Source organism: Scyliorhinus canicula, chromosome 22, assembly GCF_902713615.1.
Source record: "Scyliorhinus canicula chromosome 22, sScyCan1.1, whole genome shotgun sequence".
In the NCBI taxonomy this organism is placed as follows: domain Eukaryota; kingdom Metazoa; phylum Chordata; class Chondrichthyes; order Carcharhiniformes; family Scyliorhinidae; genus Scyliorhinus; species Scyliorhinus canicula.
The window spans coordinates 2,873,821-2,890,369 of record NC_052167.1 but is presented as its reverse complement, the minus strand read 5'-3'; the positions used below and the strand labels follow the sequence as shown (position 1 = coordinate 2,890,369).

Here is a 16,549-nt window from a genome sequence, read left to right as displayed (position 1 = left end):
AGGAGCTCATGGGGTCAGAGGGCACACAGACTGAGGAGCTGAAGCGCAAGTGGGATGAGGGTTAGGAGGAGAGGTAGAGGATGGTCTCTGGGCGGAGGCGTTGAGTAGAGTCAACGCGTCCACAACATGCACCAGGCTCAGCCTGATACAGTTCAAGGTCGTTCACCGGGTTCACATGACAGTGGCCCGGATGAAGATAGCTGTGCAAGGTGTGCGGGAGGGCCAGCGAAACATGTCCACATGTTTTGGACACGTCCAAAGCTCAGGGTATTCTGGCAGGGGTTTGCAGACGTCATGTCCACGGTGTTAAATACAAGGGTGACGTTGAGTCCAGAAGTGGCGATTTTCGGGGTGTCGGAAGGTCCGGGAATCCAGGAGGAGAAATAGGCAGACGTTCTGGCCTTTGCTTCCCTGGTAGCCTGGAGACGGATACTATTAGCTTGGAGGGACTCAAAGCCCCCGAAGTCGGAGACCTGGCTATCGGACATGGCTAGCTTTCTCTGTTTGGAGAAAATCAAGTTCGCCTTGAGAGGGTCACTGTTAGGGTTCACCCGGAGGTGGCAACCGTTCATCGACATGTTCGCAGAAAATTAAACGTCAGCGGGGGGGAGGGATATCTGTTTACATATTCGTCATGATTCCATTTGTGAAAGAAATGAAAGATACAGATGTGAAGATGCCACTTCTTTCAATGGGTATTTTATAATTATAAGTTGCTTATTAAATGTATGAATGCAGTTTTTCCCATAAGATGCTTTTCAAGTGGTGGTGATCCTTAATCAGGTTTCACTTTTAAACTCTCACTTAAAACAGGATTGTGCCCCATTATCTTTACTATCTGTAGTTTTGGAGTTCCCTGCATAAGGTAGCTTTCACATCACATCCTTACCCAGTTTCAGCAGTCTCTGTGTGAGCTCTAATGCATTCTCCAGATCACCTTGCTGATACACTGCGTAGCTCAGGTAATCCAGTACGGTGATTTTGTCAATGGTGGATACCTCGCCGGCGTCCAGCTGCTTCAGCGCCTGCACCATCCACAACTCCGTGTGGTAGTAATCTGCATCTGTGTAGGCTATTTTGCCCAGCTCGTAGCAATCTTCCGCAGTGAGTGTTGTTTTATGCTTCACACCTGAGATGAGAAACAGAATCAAGTTTTTACCTGGCTGGGTCACATAAGGAATAGGAGCTGGATTAGGTCATTCAGCCCCTCGAGCCTGCTCCACCATTCAATACGATCATGGCTGATGTCCTCGGCCTTAACACCACTTTTCTGCCCGTTCTCCATAACCCTTCAACCCATTACTAATTAAAAATCTGCCCACCTCCTCAAATTTACTCAAAGTCCCGGCATCCACCAAACTCTGGGGTAGTGAGCTCCACAGGTTTACTCCCCTTTGAGAGAAGTCATTTCTTCTCAGCTCTATTTTAAATCTGCTGCCCCTTATCCTAAAACTGTGACCTCTCGTTCTAGATTGACCCACAAGAGGAAGCATCCGCTCTACGTCAACTTTGTCCATACCGTTTATCATCTTGTATACCTCAATTAGATCTCCTCTCAATCTTCTAAACTCGAGTGTATCGACCTAAACTGCTCAATCTTTCTTCATTAGACAAACCCCTCATCTCAATCTTTTGAACCTCTTCTGAACTGCCTCTAATGTAACTACATCCCTGCTCAGACAGAAAGTGAACAGCATTTGCTATCTGATTTCCCAACTTCAAATTTTTATCCTGGTGTTCAAAACGTTCTGCATGGTTTAATCCTCTCATTCGTAACCACATGAAAGCTTAAACTCACCCCACCCCAAATTGTGATCTGCGGATGCCAGATCTTTTGTAATCCCCGCTCCATGTTCCATCACAGCCAACCAGCTGTTGAGGTTGCACTCTCGAATTTCTCCCCAACTCCTCACCTCCATATGTTTTTCAAAATCCCAACTCTTAAACCAAGGTTCCCGTTACACTTTTGACATTTCCTCCCCCACTGGCTCGCTGCCCAATTTCTTTACATCTTTGTGATGCACCTTGGGACGTTTTTTTTAATGGTAAAGAAGCAATGTAAATACAAGATCATGTGTTTTTGAGAACGTGTGGACCATCACTGAAAACAATAATGTTGGCCAATTATAATACAGAAGTACCAGAGAGATTACAGAGAATTTCATATTCAGTGTGAGCGAGAAAGGAATGGGTCTGAGGATTGTGTTCTAAAATTTAAATAACGGTCATTATGAGAGCAAGACAGAGCTGGCTAAAGTGAACTGGGAAATTAGGTGCAGTGTGGCAGACATTTAATGAGATATTTAAGAATACTCAGAAAAGATACATTCCAGTGAGAAAAGAAAAACTCTAAGGGAAGGACAGTGTGGATGCTGGAAGGGTGTTTACCCTTGTGGTAGTGACTAGCATTAGGGGACACAGTTCAAAAATAAAGGCTCTCCCATTTAACATGCAGATTTGGAGCAATTTCTCTCAAGAGCGTCATTTATCTTTGGAACTCTCGTTCACAGAGTGTAATGCAGGATGGATCATTGAATATTTTTAAGGCTGAGTTAGATAGATTCTTGATTGACAACAGTAGAGTTGGGGCCATAATCAGGTCAGCTATGATCTTATCAAGTCGGGTGGCACAGAGTACAGTGCTTGGCACTGTTGCTTCACAGCGCTAATGACCCGGGTTCGATTCCTGCTTGGGTCATTGTCTGTGCGGAGTCTGCACGTTCTCCCCGTGTCTGCGTGGGTTTCGTCCGGGTGCTCCGGTTTCCTCCCACAAGTCCCGGAAGACGCAATTGTTACGTGAATTGGACATCCTGAATTCTCCCTCAGTGTACCCGAACAGGCGCCGGAGTGTGGTGACTAGGGGATTTTCACAGTAACGTCATTGCAGTGTTAATGTAAGCCTACTTGTGACACTAATGAAGATTATTATCATAAGTGGCAGAGCAGGTACAAGGAGCCTGTCTACTCTGCATGCATGTTTGTACTTTTATCGTAATTACTTGTAGTTGTACAATGTCAATTTGGCAGTATTTTATTCTGACCTTATTCAGACATTTTGCACCTCTCCCACCAGAAGGTAGAACTGTTCTTATATTATGTTTACTGCCATTTTTTGGTGTTGCCAACTCACAACTAACACACATTCAGACAGATGTTCCCTGATCCAAGTTTTAGCGAAACCAGCAAAGTTGCCTCGATCTTTCAGCCATCTGCACAAAACCTGGAGTTTCATGAGCCAGTGGCACTACCACATCACAACCCCAAGATCACCTTTGGTTGCATACCTGGGAGGTTTCCCATAGAAATTGTCTCTGCGTCTAGTTGGTATGTATCCTGGAGGCGTATCAGCGCCTTGGCAGCTCCAGTCTGGTCCTCATCGTTCGGCAAATGCTGTCTCTGACTGGTGAGGTTAGAAATGAACCCTGCAGAGACATGGGGTAGCAGTGCATCAAAACTCAATAAAGGTAAACATTATATTCAAAATTGATACCAGGCCAAGAAGCTACAAAATGATCGTCAGTTGTGGTTCAGTAGAGGAAGCAGGGAATGAGATGAAATGACAGGTGAGTAGTTTCTCATTCCTCCTTCCCCCCCCCCCCCCCGTTCTAACTTGTGCAGCTCTTTCTTGAGGAGAGGCCTGGAAAACCTCTCTAAATGTCATCAATAACATGGCTGCTTCAACTTCTCTAAAAGGTGCTGTTGCACCGAGGGTTTCTACCTCCCTCCTTCTGGACGAACACCAGGCGAGTCAAGAAACACCCGGTATACAGTCAGGAGAGGAACATTAATAAATTGCCAAGAAGTAAAATGAGGGCCACTTGAAACAAAAACTAGAGTCTGAGGGATCATCAGATTTCTGCCTGTTTGGGGCCAAGCAAGTCATAGTGACCATTCTGGATCAGGATTTCAACATTTTATATACCTTTCGATATTTACTTCCCAACAATTTTTTTTCTTTGCTGCTCTATATCAATAAACGTTAGTAAAATGATTTCCTGCAACAAGACCAGAATTTTCTTTGGATTGCTGTCTTTGGAAGTTGGGACAGGGGAGTGCGTGGAACTGTGTCAATACTCATAGGGGGTGCGGGGGTTCCTGTAAAATCACATTTTCTCTCGTCTTATTTGCTTTCTTGTTTCAGAATGTAGAGAGTCAGTTTGAGGGGCATGGGGGAAAAGAGTCAGTGGAGTGAATTTACACCCTGCTATTCCAATGGAATTAGCATGTCGGATTACCAATGCAATGTATTAACCTCAGATTAAACTGCCCACAATTTGTACTCTCTGATATTCCTTTTAGCAACAGATGGCCTTTTCTTTTGGCTCCTCAAGAAGTTTTATTAATTTAAAACATATTGGGCACTCTGTGGTGTTGATGGGGCCTTAGCCAGCTTTTGGGTGGGTGGGTGGGTGGCTCGTGATCTTGCTCACTGCTCAGCTGATGCCATCCCAAGCCCATTACGGATGCAAGTGTCATATCTCACACATCAGAGTGTGGGAAGCCTAGACGTAGGGTTGAAGGCGCTTCAGGACTAGACATGCTCACTTTAAGTCAACCGTGCCTGCATTCGCAGTAGCTGATAAGCTTTTGATAAGGAAAGTTTGGAATGCTATGTCAACTTGGTTTAGCAGCCAAGACTGCTCAATGCCTTCCAACCTCAATCACATTGTTACAATATCATGTCCACGAAAACACTCCCATCGCTACAAGTCGTAGGATAAGATTTTATGACTGCCCAGACATTTCGGATTGAGAAATAAAAGTGAAATGTCCAGACATTAATCTTTTTGTTAAGTCTAATATTTCCTCATGCCAGGCTTGCATCCAAATCACAGTGTGGTTCACTCCACTGCCCTTTGCTGCCAAATGAAGTTTATTGAAAAGTTTAACGCAGTAAAACTGCTGGCTACTGCACACTTGAGTTTGAATTGCCACCACCATATTTAGAGACTCTTAACCTTTCTAGTGTAACTATTTTAATATGAAACCCAGCTGTTTTAACTGGAATTTATTTATTGGATGAAGTGCAGATGTGAACTTGACGTGTGGAGCTGGAGACAGAAAAAAACCCAAAAATAAGGTGCAGGATCCTTAAAGTTAAATGTTTAGTCTTTAGAACGCACTCGCCTCTAGACGTTATACAAAGGCCTGATTCAGTCCCGGGTGATAATCCTCCAAATGCACTTATGATGAAAGAGGAACTGTAATGAAGCATTGGGCTTTTTCCAGTCAGGATAACATTGGTGGAACACTGAAACCATTTATTAAAAATCCCCTTTCATGACCTCCTTCTTCTCTGACACACACATTCCAAAGCCGGTCATAAACTAAGAATCAGAAAATAAAGATAATTCGACACATATATGTGTATATCAATGCACGCAGAGAGGCAATGAAGGTCGTGGATATTAGGTAGGGAACATTCATCGAAGAACTGACAGAAAAGTATAATTGGTGGCAGGTCAGCAACACTGATCTCTTTCCGCAGGAGTGCTGGCAGACAAAACAAAGTTGCAAAGCACCAACCACATGCACATACCTGAAATAACAACGGTACTGGACGCAGCACTGCTACCATCACACCATCAAACTGTAGGACATAACTGCATGTGATCTTCCAAGTTATTGATTAAAGCTGTGGCATCTCATGATGAGATGCCACATAAAAGTAAAAGCGGTTACACCTAGTGCAAAGGTCCTCCAAGGCTCTCCCCAGCTGCTTCAGAGAAATACTGCCGAACTCCAACAGAGGCAAACTTTTTAATAAAATTCCAATTGAGGGTCAATTTAGCGTGGCCAATCCACCTACCCTGCACATCTTTTAGGTTGTGGGGGTGAGACCCCCGCAGACACAGGGAGAATGTGCAACGCCACACGGACAGTGACCCGGAACCAGGATCGAACCCAGGTCTTCGGCGCCTTGAAGCAGCAGTGCTAACCACTGCGCCACCGTCCTGCCCTTGCAGAGGAGAACATACTTGTTTTAAAAAAATGAACATATAATCTCTAAGCAAAATAAAATTTGCTTTTGATCACTTTTGTAACCTCCAGACTTACCGTTTACAGTCAAGGCATCAAAAAGTATGAAAAGTAAATTACTGCGGCTGCTGGAATCTGAAGCCAAAGAGAAAATGCTGGAAAATCTCAGCAGGTCTGGTAGCACCTGGAGGGAGAGAAAAGAGCTAACGTTTCGAGTCCAGATGACCCTTTGTCAAAGCAGACAAAGCTTTGACAAAGGGTCATCTGGACTTGAAACGTTAGCTCTTTTCTCTCCTACAGATGCTGCCAGACCTGCTGAGATTTTCCAGCAGTTTCTCTTTGAAAATCAAAAAGTATTTATCAGGTTTGTAAGACATACACAAGTGCTTAGAATGTAATCGATTTTTATACTTCAGGTTTTGCCAATGGGTTTTTCTTTTGCTTATTGCACCCAGGTTGTCTGGGGAGGAAAGCGGTAAATGTCCTAATCCAATAGATCGCTGTGAAGATACTTACAGGTTGGATTGTCCTGTCCTTCCACATGATAGGGATAGCAAGAAAGCAGGTCGGTGGAGAAACATATACGGGGAAATGAATGAAGGGGCAAACAGGAGGCGTAAGCGCGGGGAAAAGGGATGTTGTTCATTAGTCTACCCAGAAAAAAGTTGATTAACCACTGACCATCTGACATGTCCTTGAGGACCAAGTTCTCTAGCTCCAACCATTCTGTGTTCAGTCGTTTCATCAATTTGAAAGCATTCACCGGGTGCCCTAGGAACCCTTCTGGATCTTTGGTCGCTGTCTCAGTAAGTCTGTCCAACCTTTCTGCCCACCTGGTAAGATGGAGAATAAATTAATGTTAGGAACCAATTTAAACCCTTTATTGATATTAGCACATGGCCCAATGGTTTGATGTACAAACACGTTAGCCATACGAAATGGAAGGAGAAAAGACGAGAGAAAAATGAAGCATTGTAAAACTCCAAGAAACCAGGTTACCGTTTGATTTCGCCCAGTTTGCTCTCTTCCGCTTTGATGTAATCTTTCAAGGAAGTCACCAGATCTTTCTCGGTATATAGCAGATCCGTCATCTGGCCTGCCCAAGGACAGAAAAACAGATTTTTACGCAAGTGAATAACTCGGATCATCAAAGCAAGTCAAGGAGATTTCCTACGACACTGAAAATATACTTTTGTTTTTTGAAAAAAAAAGAGTATGATAGAAGTAAATTATTTGGGAAACCGGTTATGTTAAAAGATACTTTGATGCACGCAGACATTTTGAAAGCTGCTGCTTGCCTTAGTTGTGCATAACCTATATAGCAACTCGTTAGATAAAATGCATTGGGACAGTCACCTTAAAATACGGATGCTACAGGTTGCTTAGACAAGTACATTAATATTAATATTAGATCGTCAGCCCTATCCTAACACCCATGGCCCAAGTATCATTCATTACTCAAAGACAAGGAGGAGTGAAAGGGACTGATTGGGTAATTATCCAACCTACCCAACACAAAGGTTGGTGGAATTGCGGATAGCGATGAGGACTGTCAGAGGATACAGCAGGATTTAGATCGTTTGGAGACTTGGGCGGAGAGATTGCAGATGGAGTTTAATCCGGACAAATGTGAGGTAATGCATTTTGGAAGGTCTAATACAGGTAGGGAATATACAGTGAATGGTAGAACCCTCAAGAGTATTGACAGTCAGAGAGATCTAGATGTACAGGTCCACAGGTCACTGAAAGGGGCAACACAGGTGGAGAAGGTAGTCATGAAGGCATACGGCATGCTTGCCTTCATTGGCCAGGGCATTGAGGATAAAAATTGGCAAGTCATGTTGCAGCTGTATAGAACCTTAGTTAGGCCACACGGAGTATAGTGTTCAATTCTGGTCGCCACACTACCAGACGGATGTGGAGGCTTTAGAGAGGGTGCAAAAGAGATTTACCAGGATGTTGCCTGGAATGGAGGGCATTAGCTATGAGGAGATGTTGAATAAACTCGGTTTGTTCTCACTGGCACGACGTAGGTTGAGGGGCGACCTGATAGAGGTCTACAAAATTATGAGAGGCATAGACAGAGTGGATAGTCAGAGACGTTTTCCCAGGGTAGAGGGGTCAATTACTAGGGAGCATAGGTTTAAGGTGCGAGGGCCAAGGTTCAGAGGAGATGTGCGAGGCAAGATTTTTTACACAGAGGGTACTGGGTGCCTGGAACTCGCTGCCGGAGGAGGTGGTGGAAACAGGGACGATAGTGACGTTCAAGGGGCATCTTAACAAATAGATGAATAGGATGGGAATAGAGGGATACGGACCCCGGAAATGTAGAAGATTTTAGTTTAGACGAGCAGCATGGTCGGCGCAGGCTTGGAGGGCCGAAGGGCCTGTTCCTGTGCTGTACTATTCTTTGTTCTTTGTACCCCAGAAAGCCTGCTAAAGCACAGCTGCCCTCGTCAGTAGACTTCAAAGATCTGGGGCGGGATTCTCCGCCGGTGGGATTCTCCGTTTTGCCGGCGCCCGGGGGTTTCCCGATGGTGTGGGGCTGCCCCACAATGGGAAACCTCATTGACCGGCCGGCGTAACAGAGAATCCCGCCGGCGGGTCGGAGCAGAAATGTGGCGCGGCCGGGCGGAGAATCCAGCCCCTGTTTCTGCGAGTTTCACATTGCTTCTCACCCCGCCAAAACCAATGTAATGTTCTCATTTGGAATAATATTATGGAATACTGCCAGGGTGCCACTGCTCACAACCGTGCAATGCTTTGGAATATTGTATTCCCAATTTTGAGGCCGATTCTTTCGTAGGAACACACAGATTGGAAGACAAGAAAAGTCCGAGGCCTATCTAGTTCACCTACCATCCTGGTAGTATCGTGGTAGAATAATAATCTTTATTACAATCTTTATTATTGTCACAAGTAGGCTTACATTAACACTGCAATGGAGTTACTGAGAAAATCCCCTAGTCGCAGCATGGTAGCATGGTGGTTAGCATAAATGCTTCACAGCTCCAGGGTCCCAGGTTCAATTCCCGGCTGGGTCACTGTCTGTGTGGAGTCTGCACGTCCTCCGCCTGTGTGCGTGGGTTTCCTCCGGGTGCTCCGGTTTCCTCCCACAGTCCAAAGACGTGCAGGTTAGGTGGATTGGCCATGATAAATTGCCCTCAATGACCAAAACAGTTAGGAGGGGTTATTGGGTTACGGGGATAGGGTGGAAGTGAGGGCTTAAGTGGGTCGGTGCAGACTTGATGGGCCAAATGGCCTCCTTCTGCACTGTATGTTCTATGAGAATCAAGATGGTTATGGTAACAGATCAAAAAAACGCTGAAGCCGCTATCGAAGTAACTGGTTTTGGAGATCTTCGCAAACCGTGTTTTGACAAATTAGGACAAGAAACGTCTACAAGTAACCTTTTTTTGCCTTGATTCTTTTGGCGTAGTGCTAACTCCTTTTCCTCAGAGTCAGAGGATTATGAATGAGGCAAAATGATAAGTTTACTTGATAAATATGTTAGCCATAAATTAATTTTAAAAGGTTAATCAATTCTGGGAAGAGGAACATCTACAGGGCTGTGGAAACAATTGAATGGAAAGTCAAACAGAAAAAATGATATTTAAAGTGAGGCTGTGTTGTGTGAATGTAAGACCTCGAACAAGACAGGGTGTGTTGAAGCCAGACCTTTGAACGCCAGTTTGCTGTTGCCCTCAGAGCGGAGAATTTGTGTAAGATTTGCCCCAAGTGCAGCCGGGCATTGTGTGGTAATGTTACTGGAATTTGCTATAGATTAAAAATTTATGAGGACTGTTGCCATCAAAAGGGGGTAGCTCTGAGCTTATTGAAGCCAAAATCATTTAGGAAATGTTTAAAAAGTACTGTTAACTGTGTAAGTCTCACCCCCACAACCCAAAGATGTGCAGGGTAGGTGGATTAGCCACACTAATTGGAAAAAAAAATTGGACTCTTTAAATTAAAAAAAACTGCAACGGTGTCAGTGTGTTTTAAGAGTTTTTTTCTTTATTCTAACAAATGTTTAGTTCTAACAAATGTTTAGTTTTAGTGTATAAAATCGTCACAACAATCGTCTGAGTTCAATATTTTGACTTCAGATAACTCCTCATAATGTACAAATTGCTAATCGTTCTGGCAGCTGATTCAAGTTTCCTTTTGGGATTTGGGCAGCTTGCCACTTAACACCTGCCATGCTATAAGACCTATTTAAATCCCTCCATGCTGCACCTCCTCCCATCCCTGGAGCCCTATAACACGCTCGACCCTGCAAAGGTCCAATTCTGACTTTTGTGTTGGTTGATGTGGTCCCAATGGATTTTGTCCTGGCCTTGAAGCGGTGGCGTGACGGTGCTCGGCCAGAGGGACAGATACTGGCGGATTCCCACTCGCGTCAGGGCTTCACGGTAGCACAGTGGTTAACACAGTTGTTTCACAGCTCCAGGGTCCCAGGTTCGATTCCCGGCTTGGGTCACTGTCTGTGCGGAGTCTGCACGTTCTCCCTGTGTCTGCGTGGGTTTCCTCCGGGTGCTCCGGTTTCCTCCCACAGTCCAAAGATGTGTGGGTTAGGCGGATTGGCCATGATAAATTGCCCTTTGTGTCCACACAATAAGGTTAGAGGGATAGGGTGGAGGTGTGGGCTTAAGTAGGATGCTGTAGTGGCCGGTGCAGACTCGATGGGCCGAATGGCCTCCTTCTGTGCTGTAAATTCTATGCTATGCTATGCTGACTTCCGGTGCAGGCCCTTTTCCGTTACCAGCCTGTCTGCAGTCTAGACCCTGAGCTCTGGAAAGTGCCCCCTAAACCTCGCCACCCCGACTTCTTTAAGGCAATCCTTAATGCCTATCTCTTTGACCCACATTTTGGTTACATGCCCTGACGTCTCCTTGGCTTGGTGTCAGTTTTTCTCTGGTCATGGTCATGTGAAACATTTTGGAAGGCTTTAACAATGCTCTATAAGTACAAGTTGTTGCTTATTATCATTTTGATCCCTGGTGAATGCTCAAATAAAGTAACACGAGTACATGATTCCTACTAATTCACTGGAAGATACCAGTGACGATAGGGCACAGCAGGTGAAGCAAAATCTTTGCTGTATCTAATTAACCATTTTAATTTGAGGTCAAGATGCCCAGTCCTCTAAAATGCTTGACTCAATCTCTCTTACCATCAATCTGCATCAGCACTACCGTTCCAAAGATAATTAGGGGTGGACGATAAAACTTCGCCTGACAGCAGCGCCCAGATCCCGTGCATTTTGCAAAACAAATACATGACTCATAGTTGGAAGCTTCCATGTCTAATGGGTACTCCAAAATACAGAATGTTTAGATGTACTTGATTTATTAATGGTAACTCAAGGTTAAGGTGCCCTATTTCCCAAAACACTCCATCCAATCTTCCCATCAGACCGTATAGTACCTGTACTCTCGTACATAAAATCCGTCCACCTTTCAGTAACCTATTAATTTGGTGGGTCTGTGTGTGACCTGTGTCAGACTATTTAGAACTTGGTGACTTATTCATAAAACCTTATAACTTCCAAGAAGCCCCCCATCCTTCCCCTGCAGTCCATACCTCCCAAGACCACCTTTGACATTGCTCACAGCAAGTCCGCTGTCGAGCTGGTGCAGGCCACTCTGGGTTGGAGTATTGTCTGATTCGGGGAATTCTCAATTGGGAATTTCAATTTCAGGTTTCGGGTGAGAACCATCCCAGTATTTTAATGATTTTATGTCAATAACTTTGAATGTGGAATGTCTGTGTGTGCAGTACACTTATTTCTCATATATTAGTTAGTATAGATGTGGGGCATCACGGTGGCGCAGTGCTTAGCCCTGCTGTCTCCCGGCGTCGAGGTCCCAGGTTCGATCCCGACTCTGGGTCACTGTCCGTGTGGAGTTTGCACTTTCTCCCCATGTTTACGTGGGTTTCGCCCCCACAACCTAAAGATGTGCAGGGTAGGTGGATTGGCCACGATAAATTGGCCCTTAATTGGAAAAAATGAATTGGGTCTAAATTAATAAAAAAGTATAGATGTGAATAGCTCTGTGCCAGGAACCATGCCTCGTGAAAAGCAGAGTTATCGGACTGATCCTCCTCCACCAGCATTTTGAATTCTTGTTTATCACCATCTTCTGCTTTCTGTTGTAAAGTCAGATTTCAGCTAAATGAGCTAATTTGCCATTGATTCTAGAAGCTTTGATAGTGATAGAAGCTCATTTAAATAATATTACTAACTTTAATATTACTAACTGACTTCTGAAAATCGAAAATAATACTCACCAGATTATCAACTTGGAAAGAATTAACAAATGCATTGAGTTCCTTTGATTTAAATTGAGAGCATCCCATTAAACACTTTTCCTATTTTGGTGTTGGGAGCTAGAATTAAGTTTGCGCTTAATTTGTTTTTATGAATATTGGCATAACATCCATCTATCTTCAATTTTGAGGTCACACAAGATTTGGTTCAGAGCAATTCCCTTTCATGTGACACATCTGTCCAGATGGCACAGATGGCAGATTGACTTCTTCTTTACTTGTATTTTATTTAGAGTATACAATTCTTTTTTGTTTCAATTAAGGGGCAATTTAGAGTGGCTCATTCACCTACCCTACACATCTTTTTGAGTTGCGGTGATGAGACCCACGCAGACACGGGGAGAATGTCCAAACTTCTCACAGACAGTGACCCAGGGCCGGGATTGAGCCCACATTCTCAGTCCCGTGAGGCAGCAGCGTTAACTACTATGCCACTGTGCCACCCTTGACTTTTTCTTTGCAATAGTGAATTTATTTTGTCTTATTATCTGGACAAAGAAGCCCTTTAAATTCACAGATGTGGCTTCTTTCAGATTGCACAGACTACTGTTTTGCTTTATTGCCAAGGATTGTCTATGTTGTGCATAGCTCATATAGCAACTCTGTTGGTTATGTAAAATGCACTGGGACAGTCATATGAAAATACAGGTTCCTCAGGTCCCTTGTAAAGGTAGATTGACATGAATATGAGATTGACAGCCCTGTCCTATTACCTTTGACACAAGTATTATTAGTCGAGCAATGACACCTTTTAAAACAACCCCAAAGTAGGAACACGTGTACTCACCAATAGATGTGAAGAAACTGTTATGAGCCCGTGAGAGAGAAACCAAAACTCCGAGCCCTAAAACGCACCAAATCTCCATACACGCCATGGCTTGGTAACTGGCCGCTGTACTGGTTACTCTACAATGGATAAGATAAACAAAAGTTGCATAATCATTTCAGAGGAATTGAACATATCAGAACAATGGTTAGTATGAATGAGCTGTAAGTGGCATGAAAGTTATTCTCGTGTGCAATAGATTGAAATGTTATAAAATGAAGCATCATTTTCAATGATGCAATAATAAAGAGCATCGGCGATTTGACATATTTTGACACTGGTGCAAGTCAAAGAAAGGTACAGACAAAAGAAGGAAGCCATTCTGGCAAGCATGGCTATTTAATTAGTTTTCTCCTGTTCAAGTATTTATCCAACTTCCTTTTGAAAGCTGTTACTGAATCTACTTTCACCACCCTCATAGACAGGTCATTCTTCTATTCCTCAGGTGCTATCTTTTACAACATTGGTGATCTTGGCTCTCCAACTTCCACTATCCTTGATAGCAGCCAACATCTTGTGTTTCTCTCAAATCTTATACCTGTTCTGCTTCCCAAACTGTCAATCTATTTCTTCCTTTGTCGTCTTCTTGATCTCTGTCCTCAACTGTATCAGTCATTGCCAGATGTTCTACTGTCTCTCTCTCCTGGGTATGTGCATGAAGAAGTGTATTTGTCCCATGATGATCATCTGCAAAGGTTCTTCTTGTGTGCCTGCTTTCCTCATTAGTTGCGTTCAACTAATCTTCATCATATCTCTTAGAAACCACATCGCTGTTGCCTTTAATTACCAATTGTGTAAATATCTTATTCCCCATGTTGCCATTCATTTTTTTCCCCCATTACCTTAAACTTACACAAGTGTTTCTCAAAATGAGGTACAGGATTTGATTGACTCTCACGTGTACTGATCAGACATATCCTTCCAAACACAAAAAAACATAGGACATACATAAGGACACAATGTAACTACACAGACACAGGCATCAGTTGAAGCATACAGAGTGTGGTACTACTCAGTAGAAAAGTTGTGTGGAGAGATCAGTTCAGTCCTAAGAGGGTCATTCAGGAGTCTGGTAACAGCAGGGAAGAAGCTGTTTTTGAATCCGCTTCTCAGACTTTTGTATCTCCTGCCCGATGGAAGAAATTGGAAGAATGAATAACCCGGATGGGAGGGGGGAATTCTGTGAAGGACTGGGCTGTGTTCACAACTCTCTGCAGTTTCTTACGGTCTTGGACCGAGCATTTGCCATACAAGGCTGTGATGCAGCCAGATAGGATGCTTTCTATTGTTCATCTGCAAAAAAAAATGCTAAGAGTCAATGTGGACATGCTGAATTTCCTTAGTGTCCTGAGAAGTATAGGCACTGCTGTGCTTTCTTGGTTGTAGCGTCAATGTGGGTGGACCAGGACAGAACGTTGGTGATGTGCACACCTAGGAATTTGAAGCATCTCCACCTTGGCCCTATTGATGCAGACAGGGGTGTGTACAGTACTTTGCTTCCTGAAGTCAATGGCCAGCTCCTTAGTTTTGCTAACGTTGAGGGAGAGATTGTTGTTGTGACACCACGCGACTAGGTTCTCTATCTGCCTCCTGTACTCTGGCTCATCATCGTTCAAAATCCAACCCACTACGGTCGCATTATCAGCAAACACATAGATGGAGTTGAGGTCAAATTTTGCCATGCAGTTGTATGTGTATAGGGAGCATAGTAGGGGGCAAAGTATGTAGCCTTGCAGGGTCCCAGTATTGAGGATTATCATGGGGGTGTTGTTGTTTACCCTTACTGATTGTGGTCTGTGGGTCAGGAAGTCGAGGATCCATTTGCAGAGGGAGGAGCCAAGTCCTAGGCTTTTGAGTTTTGATATGAGCTTGGCTGGGATTATGGTGTTGAAGGCAGAGCTGTAGTCAATGAGTGTGAGTCTAACGTGGCAGTCTTTGTTGTCACTCCGGTTTCCTCCCACAGTCCAAAGATGTGCGGGTTAGGTGGATTGGCCATGCTAAATTGCCCGTAGTGTCCTAAAAAGTAAGGTTAAGGGGGGGGGGTTGTTGGGTTACGGGTATAGGGTGGATATGTGGGTTTGAGTAGGGTGATCATTGCTCAGCACAACATCGAGGGCCGAAGGGCCTGTTCTGTGCTGTACTGTTCTATGTTCTAAGTCAGTCTCACTTGAACACTCTGGTGGTCACTGCTCGAAACCGAGAAATGTCCCTGCTTAACAAGCAAACTCTAAAGGTTATTACAGTCTTATGAAAAAGAAACAGCAGTATGGGATTAACAGACTTCAGGACAGTCTGATTCGCCTGATCTTTAAAAATTCCGCCAGGAAAAGGCAGCACGGTGGCGCACTGGGTTAGCCCTGCTGCCTCACGGCACCGAGGTCCCAGGTTCGATCCCGGCTCTGGGTCATTGTCCGTGTGGAGTTTGCACATTCTCCCTGTGTTTGCGTGGGTTTCACCCCCACAACCCAAAGATGCGCAGGGTAGGTGGATTGGCCATGCTAAATTGCCCCTTAATTGGAAAAAAAATTGGGTACTCTAAATTTAAAAAAAAAAAATTCCAGCAGGAGAACCTTAGCTCAATATTTAGACCCAGACTTGTAAAGCGTGCTACATTATTCAGGTGTCAAACTTTGAATTAAGTGCTAAACCTAGGTCATGACTGCCTTCTCTGCTGGCTTCTGGTAGGTGTTAAGAAACCCATGAGCACCTTTCAATCAGCATTACCGAAAAAGGTATTCATTTGACCCTTCATCCGTTGGAGTTTGTGGGATTATGTCATTGTTATGACACCTTGGACTAGGGCATGGTGTATTCCAGCCCACATGACACAGAGTCGCCACACAACTGAATTAACCAATAACTCTTAGAAAAGTCTTTGGGCCTTGGCTAATCAATAATTACAGCCACCAGGTTTGTAAATTTAAACACGATTTATTTACTTCTTATATATTACAAGAACTATAATGAAATATGCAGCACATTCAACTGGCTAACTATTATCTAATTCTTAACCCCCACTTTAACATAAACACCCGAGACCCAGGTCTCCAACTCTGCTTTCCTTAGGTCTCTGGAAATCATCCCAGGCAGAATAGGGCCAAGTCCCACCCCACCCCTCGGGGGCCACAGAGTCTGAGTTCAGCTGCTCAAAAGGTAGCTCCACATACCACGTTGCAACTTCTTGTCATTCTCTCTGCTGCTTGACTTAAAGATACATGTCCATTAAGCATCCATGGATCAAAATGATAACGGCAAAACAAATAAAGGAGAAATAAAGGAGAAATAAGGGAATTATCAGGAAGGACCCTTGCAGCTTTTGGAAAGCAAGCAAATGTAGACTAGATGTGCTTTGAGAGGTGTAACAAAGTGTTAAATAAATCAGGCTGCATTCCTACTTTAACAGTTGCTGCATGC

At 44.0% G+C, this 16,549-nt stretch overlaps 1 protein-coding gene across 3 annotated transcripts in view; it reads right to left on the bottom strand.

Annotated features, from left to right (window-relative positions):
- The window catches only part of LOC119956037 (prolyl 4-hydroxylase subunit alpha-1-like), a 94,784-nt gene that overhangs the window by 35,249 nt on the left and 42,986 nt on the right, over nt 1-16,549 (bottom strand). For all 3 annotated transcript variants that reach the window (XM_038782795.1, XM_038782793.1, XM_038782794.1), the window contains exons 2-6: nt 13,097-13,215; nt 6,979-7,075; nt 6,661-6,812; nt 3,285-3,422; nt 890-1,129 (exon numbers count right to left, since the gene is read on the bottom strand). In XM_038782795.1, coding sequence (XP_038638723.1) covers nt 890-1,129; nt 3,285-3,422; nt 6,661-6,812; nt 6,979-7,075; nt 13,097-13,184 — 715 coding nt within the window. In that variant the 5' untranslated portion in view covers nt 13,185-13,215. The remainder of the gene's footprint in view (nt 1-889; nt 1,130-3,284; nt 3,423-6,660; nt 6,813-6,978; nt 7,076-13,096; nt 13,216-16,549) is intronic.